Source organism: Macrotis lagotis, chromosome 1, assembly GCF_037893015.1.
Source record: "Macrotis lagotis isolate mMagLag1 chromosome 1, bilby.v1.9.chrom.fasta, whole genome shotgun sequence".
NCBI lineage: Eukaryota > Metazoa > Chordata > Mammalia > Peramelemorphia > Peramelidae > Macrotis > Macrotis lagotis.
In genome coordinates, this window is record NC_133658.1 from 411,645,884 (window position 1) to 411,657,705 (window position 11,822).

An 11,822-nucleotide genomic window follows, 5' to 3' on the forward strand; every position below is an offset into this window, starting at 1 on the left:
CCCAATCAATAAAATTAGACTGAAGACATGAGCAAACAATAAAAAAAAAACTCCTAATACAATGAACACCATAGAGTAAGCAAATCCCAAGACAAGCTTCAGATGAAAATAACTCTATGATGATTACCAGTAGAAGACAAGAAAAAAAATAAATTGACTAGAAGAATTTGGTAGATTCTGAGAAATATGGAAAGGCAGATATGAATTGAAGCCAAAAAAATGAACAAAACCAGAAGGACAAAAATCATGATTTCAAAAGACTTATATTTAAAAATATCCCCAACTCCTTGACAAAGAGGTGATGAAGTAGAGATACAGAATGAGATATATCTTCTCAGGCATGGACAAAATGTTGTAAATCAACATATATGTGCACATATACACACACATGAATAGATATATACATACACTTATTTTATATGTAACTATGTTACAAGGTAGGATGAGGGGGATTAGTGGGTAGTGATAAAGATGTAAAAAATATAAAACATTTTCAATGTATAGAATAAAACAAAGATACGGATACTGAGTAGTTTGATTACAACTTTATTATACACATATGCACATATACATATGTGTATATAGATATGTATGTGTACACATCTACATGCACCAGCACAATGTGTGTATGTTTGTGTGAAATATATATATATATATATATATATACTTCTTAAAAATAAATTGTACTGAACACTTTAGTTTATTACAATCATGCATTTTGTGCTTTTTTTGCATTAAAATGTTTGTAGATGTTCATTTAGTTCAACCTACAATTGAATAGATATAAAATCAAGGCATGAAAACCACTAGGGAACAAGAACAATGAGGGAAAGTCACAGACATTCAAGCAAAGATTTGACAGATTAGAGCAGGAAAAGATCATTTATAACTGAGCTAAGACTGAAACAAGGAAGACATGATGGAGATAGAGAAGATTGGGAATCTATTCCTTGCATGGAAGGAGGAAGACACAATTGAGTAAAAGGTCTTTGGTTCTGCTTAGTTTTACTTTTTAGTGGAATTGTAGTGACCTAACAATAAGTCCATATCTTTTTACATCTCTTCTAGTCCTGGCACTAAACACTGAACCATCTAGCTGCCCCATATTTGTAACAACCAAGAACAACTAAACTTTCTACAAAAATAGGTGCTTAACAAAAAGCTGTTGGGAGGCTTTTTTGGGGTGAGGCAATAAGGTTAAACAAAAACAATGGATTTAGAGTTAAATTTGGGTTCAAAACCCAAGTCTGACATCACTACCTGAGTACTCTTGGTCAATTCGCTTACTTTTTCTAGGTTTGTGTAGCTTATGTGTAAAATGAGGAAGTTGGACTAGGTGTTAAGTCTCTTCCAACTCTAAATTAAATCCTACGATGTTATATTCATTTGAAACCTGTGTCCCCAAATACCTCTAATATTATAAAGGCACATACCTTTTAATTTTCCTGTATGCTCTTTTCCTTCTTCCATTCTATTTTCAGCATGACAATGAACTGGGTCTTTCTTTCAGTCATTTAAACATGAAAACTATTGGATTTTATAGTTCTTGGTAGTTTCAGTTTAATGTTAATACCTTGTGCTAAGAAGTAATATCTCAAACTTCCTCACAAAATTCTGTGTAGTTAGCTCCATTTCCTCTGTGTCCTAATGTTGGGAGAGGAAGGTGTTTTTTCTTAGTTGTAAAGGAGTAAAGTTTTTCCTATATATTGGTAGATATCCTAGGGGAAGGAAGTAATTACCATGGCTTAAATGTCATTGACATCCAGCCTTAACTATACCTAAGATTCTAATAACAATCTGTAACACAAAAATTCATATACTCTAAATTTCCTGCAGTCTCTTTCTCAGCCAGTAGCAATAACCCTCAGTCTCCTATCTCATGACCCAGAAACCCTGCCTTGTTGCTTTTAATTAACAACTTTTAGGACATTTTGGAATCCAGAACTGGGAAGGAGCATTGCAAGAGTTAAATCACAAGAATTTGAAGGCAAAATTTAATCATATTGGGCATCACACAGTGAAGCTGATGTAAGTGTAAACACTTTATAAGCATCCCTAAAAGGAATGGGTTAGCTATGAGACTCAGATTATTTAAAGTTCTAAGGATATCACCAGGGAGAGATGTTAGGAAAAAACTGTAGTACTGGCAACTTTTGAGTTAAGGAATGTAGGAAGAACTAAATGAGTGTCTGCGCATATCTGGACCTCCACTCTACTACCTGGCAAAACTGGAGTCTTGTAAAAAGGGTTTTATCTTCAGTCACAGAGACATCTGGTTTCTAATCCTTAGGAAACTAAAAAAAGAGTCAAATTCCTCTTCATCTTGGCCACTTCCAAAAGCAACAGAAAAACTTGCTAAAGTAGCCCTAAAGCTAAAGTGCTATTGGAACTTTTTACCTTCTGGAGGTTAAATAGCTAAGAAAAGGGGCAAGAGGATGAACTGAAAAGCTTAAGAATATCTAGAAAATACATCAGAAGTTGAATATAAAGCTGGCATTGATCTAAAGCAAGTGTGAACATTTTTCCACCAAAGGTCATTTGGATATTTATGACATCATTTGCCTGCCACGTTTGATCAAACATTTAATTTACCCCTAAAAAGCTCCTAGATTTATTGAATTTTGAGTACTACCTGCTTGCTGTTGCCATGGCAGCCAGTTCCCAGGGTCTCAGGTCCTCACTTCTGGGTGTTTCCTATCCCTCACCTAAAGGGAATCCGCTCCATTTGGTTGCCTGTGGTTGTAAGTGTACCCTCCTATATTTTGGTACAAATTTAATATTTTCATTCTGGGCTCCAGGCAGTGATCAGGTACACTGGAAACCTTTGTTAGAGGCTCTGACCTATAAATCTGAATTAGAAGAGCTAGGCGAGAACAAACATTGGTCCTCAAAATCTTCCTTTCATTATGGCAACCAAGTAAGCCAATTAACAGACTCCCATTAGTATTTTGCCCAAGAGTGCCAGCCTGATTTATGAAACAGGTATAAGGGCTGGAATATTTATACAACCAGGTCACATTCTCTATGCATATGCAAAGGGAGAAGGGAGGGGGATTTGCTGGGAGAAGGTAAAGTACTGATGAAAAACTTCTCTGGGGGTGGCTAGGGGTGGCACAGTGGATAAAGCACCGGCCCGGAGTCAAATCCGACCTCAGACACTTAATAATTACCTAGCTGTGTTGCCTTGGGCAAACCACTTAACTCCATTGCTTTGCAAAAAAGAAAACTCCAGCAGTCCTCTTGGGAATCTCCCTGTCTCCTCCTTTCTACTGACTCGACAGATAACCTTTTGTCTACTCAAAACCCTTCCCAGAGGGAACTAGGTCCTTGATGTTCCATTGTCCAACCCCCCCCCCCCACAATGTTTTAAAATGTTTGCAGCACTCTTTCATGCTGCTCACCTGGGGATCAAAATTGATTAAAGTTCTGCCTTTTGGAGAAGGCAGTTTTGAGCTCTGTTACACTAAAAGTCAGGTGCAGTGATTCCACTGGGGTCATACAGAAGTCAAAGAACAGACCAGTGTTGACTAAGAGAGGAGGCATAAAAAACAACAGGCTGTAGAGATTCGGGGGGAAAAGGCTAATATGAATCAAAGGAAGGGAAAATTTGTGCAAAAAGCATCAGTGTGAAAAAGAGCAAAGAGGACAAAAGAGAAAGAAGATAGTGTATCCATTATCAATATGAGAAATAGTTCCAGCCAACAATATTTTTTCCCTTTAATTCTATATGTTAGTTTGTCCCTGGGTACACAAAATCCCACACTGGGGCTTTTTGCATCAGTTAAGACTCATGTTGGAGCCCAAATACAAGGAAGACAAAACAGAGTAAATGTCATTTAAAAGATACAAATTAAAAAGCTAAAACATAGCCCAGGACTAAACAAAAAAAGTAAAATAATTCACCAGAAACAAACCATACCAAACACTCATCCAATTTAATTCCCCATTACATGCTCTACAACAAGCCACAGGAGGCACCTGCAACCCAAGACATCAGGAATGAGAGCAGCTGTGGCCTGATGGCTTGGGCTCCAGCCCTGGGCAGAAATTCATGCATACACACACACACACATACATACATACATACATACATACAAGTATCTGGCAGAACACTCTATGTGTGCACACATGGCCACAGAACATTAGGAGTAAACAACCAGAACACTGGAGGTGTAAGGTGAGGTAGGGTAGAGAAGGCAAGGGCTTGAAGAGAAGAAAAGCAGAAATTTGGGTATCTTTATGACAATCATTCTGGGAGGGAAAAGGGAAGAGGGATGGATGCAGGAAGAGCTTCAGGGAAGCAGCTGATGAGTGGGAGGTTTCTTTTTTATTGGGAAGTTAGGACTGATGAACTGCAGCTCCTTCAAATATGAAAATTAGAGGGCTGGAACCCAACTTCTCCAGATCCTGGCCACATTCTAGCTGCATTCTGGCCATAAGGGAAAGAAACAAACTTCTTTCTTCCCTCCATATGTCAGGTCTTTGAAGAATTTCCCCAAATGCCTTGGATATTAGAGATCCCACAAAGTCAGGCTTGGGAATAAGACAAGTCCAGAGGGAATCAATAGCTTTTTTTGGTGGAGCCAAAGCCAGAGAAGCCCATAACAGCTGCCATCTCATCATCCTCCTCAAATGTCAAGTCCTCCTCTGCCCTTCGCTTCTTCTCCTTTTGTTTCTCTTTCTTGTAGGCTTTGGCCTTCTCTTCCTGCAAAAAGCCACAAAGGATCATTTCCTAATCCACAATAGTGTCATTGAAACTTTGATTAAGAGCCCAAGCAAACTCAGCTGAAACCCAAGCAGTACCTCAGACAGTCATCTACCAGATATTGCCACCTAGCTCATGACAAAAGCTCAAATGGCTTTCAAGATTCTCTTTTTCATACTGGCAAGAGATTTACCACAAAAATGATGGAATCACAAAGGTATAGGAAAAATGAAGAGGTTGTTTTCTTACAGAATAGTACACCATCACATTCATATAGCATAATTTGTTCAGCTATTATCCAATTAATGGGCATTTTCTCAATTTCCAATTCTTTGCCATTACGAAAAGAGCTGCAGTGTAGGTCTTTCCCCCTTCTTATGATCTCTTTGGGATACAGATCTAGTAGTGGTATTGCTGAATTAAAGAGTAGGCAGTTTTATTGTTCTTTGGGCATAGCTCCAGATTGCTCTCCAGAATGATTGGATCAGTTTACAAGTCCACCAGCAGTGCATTACTTTTCTCAAATCCCCTCCATCACTGAACAACTCCTTGTCACTTCAGCCACTCTGATAGGTGTGAGACACTACCTCAGAGTTGTTTTAGTTTGCATTTTTCTCATCAATAGTGATTTAGAGGTATTTTTTCATATTACTATAGATAGTTTTAATTTCTTCATCTGAAAACTGCCTGCTTATATCCTTTGACCATTTATCAATTGGGGTAAGAAATCATGAGAGGGCAGATTTCAGAAAAGCCTGGAAAGAATTGCATGAACTGATACTGAGTGAAGTGAGCAGAACCAAGAGAACACTGTACACATCAACAGTCACATAACTGATGATCAACTAGATTAAGGACAATTCTAAAAGACTTGTGATGGAAAATGCCATTTATTCAGATTCAGAGGCAAAACTATGGAGTCTGACTGCAGACCAAAGCATACTATTTTTACCTCTAAAAATTTGGGTTTTATTTTCCCTCATTTTTTTTTCCCTTTAGTTCTCTTCTTTCACAACATAATATGGAAACATGTTAAACATGATTATACAGGTATAACCTGTATCAGATTACTTACTGTCATTGAGAGTGGGAAAGGGAAGTAGAAAAATGTGGAACTCAAAAGCTTACAAAAAAGGTGAATATTGAAAACTATTTTTGCATGTAAGTGAAAAAATAAAGTAATATTACACTGAAACAAAAAAATCAAAAACAAAAGGAAGAGATTACAGTGGGGGGGGGGGGGGGGAGAACAGGTGATTTCATGCACAGCCAAAGCTTCTTTTCCTTTATTTCAAACTCTTGTTTACTTCAACATCAAAAGAGACCACTAAGCCAGAAGTAGTGAAAATCAGGAGTCAGAACTAAATTCTTCTAAATTAAAGGACTAGTGTCTTCCTTCTGGGATATAAGCAAGTCAGAAAGATGGCATTGGAACAGGGTTTACATGTTGTAGTATGGACTTATTTATTTTATATCACATTGAGAGAAGAGAGCTTCCTAGTGGTTCTAAAAGCTAAATTTGATGAAATTGGCTTGGACCTTACCTCCTCTCTGAGCTCTTTCATCCTCTCCTCAAAATCATAGTCCTTTTGTTTTTCTTCCATCTTCTTCTTGTTTACTTCAAAGCGTTTCTTCACCTGATCCAAGGTTGAACGTTCCACACGCATTGACATGCCTAGATTCCGCTGATCTGAGGGGAAGAAATACGGAACCATTATTCTTCCTTCCAGCTCCTTATCTCCATATTCTCCTTCACATCCCTACCCTTACCCCCATCACTTAAAGAAGGACCTTAAGAGTATAGATTTAGACCTGGAAGAGACATTAGAAAACATCTAGGCAAATTGCAAATTCTCATTCTACAAATAAGAAAAATGATGTTCAGAAAAATGAAGTTATTTACCCAGTGTCATTCAGCTAGTTAAGTAGAAGGGCTAAGATTAAAAACTAAGTCTCCTGTCACTATATCAAGTACTCTTGACATGTCAATAAACCCTTTCCAAGATGCCTCTCCACAACCTATATGGTTTCAGGAAAGAAGAGCCAATTCTGCTGAGGACAGCTCCAGGATCTCTTCTGTCCCTGCACTTAGCATACTAAAAAAATAAGATGAATGAGGCTTTTTGTGGGCAATGAAAGTGGATGGTTAGGAAAATATACTAATTAGATTATAGAACAAAAGAGTATGTTGTACCTCATGAGGTCCATAAACATCTACTGATGAGGAGAAAGGAACTCCCTGTGTAAAGGCAAGAAAAGCATCTACTCTGAGCCTCCAGCAAACGCTGTGGGGATCCCCAAAACCCATTCCAATTTCCTCATTTCTTACGTTTCTTGCCATTGATGTGATCCAAGAAGTTGATAGAGTCTTTCACTACACAGTCACAGACATTGCAGTAATACCTAAACAGACAGAGAAGTACTTATTAACTGAGATGCCTAAGAACATGTCCCTTAATTTAATGACAATTTGAAATCAATGCTTCCCAACCTTTTATTTTCTAGACTTTCAGAGATCACCGGGAAGAGCTGAAGATAGAAGCTCCCAAATAAAATGGACAGGAGGGTATAGCTACCATCTGTGACCAATTCTGACAAAAATACTAGCAAGCCCCAGAGAGGTACGGAGATAGGTCTGGCTGGTGTTTGTCAGTCAGTCTTTAAAAACTGTTGGATCAGTCCCTATCTCCTGCTTAATTCTGCAGTTATAGACTAAAGAGAAGAACTTTAAAAATGGGTCCTTTCAATGTGACAAAGCTTCACTTCCAGGCCTGAGTCTCCAAAGCTCTAAGGAGTTAGTATCAATCATGACCCCTAGGGTTTCCAGCACATTTCCAATACTATCACTAAAAAACAACACAAAACAACAACAACAACAAAAAAAAAACCCAACTATTTCAACAGTCTTCAACTTAGCTGACTGTCAACCAATACATAAGTGTATCAATATGTTAAAGTTTATTATAGGAAATTCTCCCTAGAGTCAACTGCAGTTATCCTATAGGTGCTTACTACTGACCACTCATAAATCCTGACCTTTTTGGTAAAAATAAAAGGCTACTCACCCTCCCATTTCAGACTGTGGGGTGGTCTTGGTAATAACAATGGTCTTTCCCAGCTTGGACTCCAAGTCAACCTTGTAGTCTCTGTGTCGAAGGAGCTCCCGCTTAACAGGCTGCACTGGTTTTCCTGAAAGAAAGAATGGTCTATGACACCTGGCTGGGGAAGGGAATGCTAGAAACTATTGTTCCTTTTTGATATAAGTATTCTTCTACTAGGAGTGATGATATGAGCTAGTATCTTTGTATATTCATCAATTTACCTTCATTCCCCCTTTTCTCCAGACTCAAATTGCTACGGGGTAACTTTTTAAGTCTTTTTTTTTGGCAAGGCAATGGGGTTAAGTGGCTTGCCCAAGGCCACACAGCTAGGTAATTATTAAGTGTCTGAGACCAGATTTGAACCCAAGTACTCCTGACTCCAGGGCCAGTGCTCTATCCACTGCAACACCCAGGTGCATTCAAGGTGGAATGAAGGATATGTATCCAGCTGAAATGTAGAAAGGGTGAACTGACTGTTCAGCAAAGCAAATGGAAGCAGCAACAAGTAAACAAGTAAATGAGTATCTTAAATAAGATACTGGGTATCTTAAATCTGGGGTTCCACAGAATCCTAAAAGGTCTAAAGTATAGACCTTCAGGGGGTCTATACTTTTTTTTAAACTAACTTCAAATCAAATCTAGCATTTTCCTCAATTATATATGATTTAAAAAACAAAACTATAATATAGAGAAGGGATTCATAGGCTTCAAGTCAAAGAATCCATGACACACACACACACAAAGTTAAAAAGTAGCTCCTTAAATATGTTAACTTTCAGCTCCCTATGACAATAACTCTGCAGTATGGTCTAAAGGTTTAAGAATGAATTAAATAAAAACAATAGCCACCTTCTCCAACTTTGGCAGAGATCAAAAGTAGCAAACTGTAAAAAGTATATTAGACTGAATTAGATGGTTCTGTAGTCTGTCTGGAAACTAGTATTTTTAAAGTCACAGGAGAGATTTCAGTAATACTTTGTTTTGTTTTGATTTGTTTTTTTGCAAGGCAATGGGGTTAAATGACTTGCCCAAGGTCACATAGTTAAGTTAGTATTAAGTGTCTAAGACCTGATTTTCGCTGTGCCACCGTGCCACCTAGCAGTCCTTGCAGTAATAAGTAATACTTTGAAGGATGGCTTAAGTAATTTAAAAGAGTATAGATCAAATATTTAACTGATCACAAGCATTTATAAAGCACCTAAACATTACAGCATCATATTAAGAGTGGGAATAGGAAAAAATGAAATAGGAATGTGACGAGCAAAGTGCTGACTTTTCAGAAACATTGTGCTAAATTAGTCTAAGCCATAGTCCTCAGTTTCTATTTCTCAAGAATTAGGTGAGCGTGGGAACCCGGATCTCCAGCTAGAAAAATCATGTCACCCTAACCATATAAGATGTAAACAAAGACTAACTTTCCTGGGAACACTCAGGTATACTCTCCTTCTCTTCAGACCATCAAGTTTGTCCAATTGTTGTAAGGGTTGGCAGAAAAGAGGAGGGGGAATGGGTTGTGGTTTTTGTGGCTTTTTTAACCCTGCTTCAGCTTCTGTAACTTGGTTTTTCCTGCTCTCTCTCACAGAGAGTTAGGAAGTGCCCTGCTTCTTGCAAGAACCGAATTAAATTTTAATTCTTTGCTGCCACTTTGAGAGGACTCCCAGTAGTCATTTTGGGTTAGAATGTCAATTTCCCGCACAGGAATAGGAAAAAAAATGGTCCTTCCAGGGAGGTTTAGGTGGCGCAGTGGATAAAGCACCAGCCCTGGAGTCAGGAGTACCTGGGTTCAAATCTGGTCTCAGACACTTAATAATTACCTAGCTGTGTGGCCTTGGGCAAGCCACTTAATCCCATTTGCCTTGCAAAAAAAAAAAAACCAACCCTAAAAAAAAGGGTATTAAAAAAATGGTCGTGCCTTCAAGGAATTTGCAAATTATTAGAGCTGAAAATACATCACACATAAATACACATTTATATGCAAAAAAAAATACAGCTCAAGTTCATTTTGGGTGAAAGACACTAGCAGCTGCAGGAATCAAGGAAAGACCTCAATAAAGAGATAAAGCTTGAGATGAGTTCTTAAGGAAACTAAAGATTCTGAAGGGTAGAGGTAAGCAAGGAAAACATTCTATGCTTTGGAATTAGAAAGTGTGCAAAGGCCCAGAGTTAGAGAATATCATGTTTAACAAAGAACAAGAAGGCCAATTTGACTGGACCCTAGAATGTATATCATACAATAAACTTGGAAAGAGAGGCTGACATTAAATGCCAAACAGGAGTTTATATATGATCTAAGATTTAACAGAGGGCAATTAGGGTTTCCTAAGCAGGGAAGTGATTTGTCCAACCTGTGCTTAAGGAATATGTTGGAAATGGTGTACAAATGGTATAGAAAATTGCCTAGACAAGGAGGAAGATTTGAGGAAGAGAGAGACCAATTAAGAGGTATCTGCATTAGTTTGGGGAAAAGTTGATGAGGATTTGGTATAGAGTAGCAGCTGTGAATAGAAAGATGGCAATAGATGTGAGGGATGTTACAGAGTTAGAACTGATAAACTTGATAGTTAATAGTTACTTTATCAGCAGAAATGAAGAAAAATGAGGAAATAATAGGTAAAAGGTGCATTCAAGGTGGAATGAAGGTATCCAGCTGGAATGTAGAAAGGGTGAACTGACTGTTGAGCAAGCCAAGTGGGAGCAACAACAAGTAAACAAGTTTCCAAACTCTTAAATTACTTAAAGAACTGGCATATCAAAGATTAAGATGAGAACTGGCAACTGGGCAACTCACAGGACCTATAGTCACAAAACACTCTACAGAGCCCTGCTTTTCAAGTTTCTGAGTTGGGACATAAACCATATCTCAAACGTGTGAAGGTGGAAGGTGGAGAGTAAAGTCCACAATAGCAACTCACACCATTTAAAACTGGTATTTCTGAGCATTGAAATTTCCCTGTCTTTGGGAAACAACCAAGGAAAGGTAAAAGGTAAGAAACCATAGATTAAAAACCGGGGCCTAGAGAGGCCAAAGAATCTGTCACAAAGCCGAGCCTAGAACCAACATTTCCTAATTCACTTTTGCAACCCGACCCTCTGCCTGCCCAGAGAAAAGCAGAAATTCAGGCAAGTTTCACCCACCATCTTTTTTCTCTCTTTCTTCATTAAGCCGTTTCTCTGCAAGTTTCTCATATTCGTCTTTGTCCCACTTTCGGCGGAAATCCAGGTTCTTAGTCTGTCAAAAGAAAACATGTCTGAGTTCCCTGCGGCCCTTCCCGGGAAGTCTGCGGCCGCTGGCGCGTCCTCCCCGGGCACAGGAGCCAGAGCACCCGGGCTTCCCCGCGCTCGGCAACCCCGGGCTCCCATGCCACCTTCGCGGGGCGAGCGCGGGCCGCCGCTTCCTCGGGGAGCCCGGGCGACGGCGGTCGGGGCGCTCCGCACGGCCGCGCGACCTCGCGCCCGGGCTCTGCGCGTCCGGTGCCCGGCCCGGCCTGTGCAGGCGGCCACGCCGGACCGAGGCCCTCGGGGGGCCCGTGCAGGGCGGCAGCGAGGGGGCGGCTCGAGTCCCCCGGCCCGGGCCGCTCCCCGCCTCGGCTGTCGGCGCCACCGCGGGTCTTGGGACCCACGTCCCCGGCGGCGCCGGGCGGCGGCGGGAGCTCCGCCGGGAAGGACACTCGGCCCCGGCGGAGAAACCCTCAGCCCTCCGACGGCTTCGGACACCTACCCCGCTGCCGGACGCCATCTTCGCGGCGAGTGAAGGTGAAGACGGAAAATAATGTAAAGGCTCCCTGGAGCCGTAAAGCGACGCGGTCCTCCCAAGTGTCTATGGTGCGCCGGGCTAGAGCGGCGCCGCGGGACTTCCGGCGGGCACTTCCGCCCCGCGGCGGGGCGAAGGCGCGCCCTCTGCGCACGCGCCTCACCGCAACAACAGTGACTGCTGTCGTGTCTAATACAAATCCTAGTCTCGGGCCCAGCCCGCGCCTTACAGACGTGGGCACCGAAGGCCCGAGGGGCCGGGGGGA

The 11,822-nt window shown here is 40.7% G+C and overlaps 1 protein-coding gene across 1 annotated transcript; it reads right to left on the reverse strand.

The window, feature by feature from the left end:
* Positions 1-247: 247 nt before the first annotated feature.
* Positions 248-11,631, reverse strand: ZMAT2 (zinc finger matrin-type 2). The gene is made up of 6 exons (XM_074212817.1): positions 11,525-11,631; positions 10,942-11,035; positions 7,771-7,894; positions 7,035-7,108; positions 6,250-6,395; positions 248-4,705 (listed from the first exon to the last, which is right to left on the reverse strand). The coding sequence occupies exons 1-6, from the start codon at positions 11,540-11,542 to the stop codon at positions 4,562-4,564; spliced, it is 600 nt and encodes a 199-aa protein (XP_074068918.1). The 5' UTR covers positions 11,543-11,631; the 3' UTR covers positions 248-4,561.
* Between the last annotated feature and the right edge of the window lie 191 nt (positions 11,632-11,822).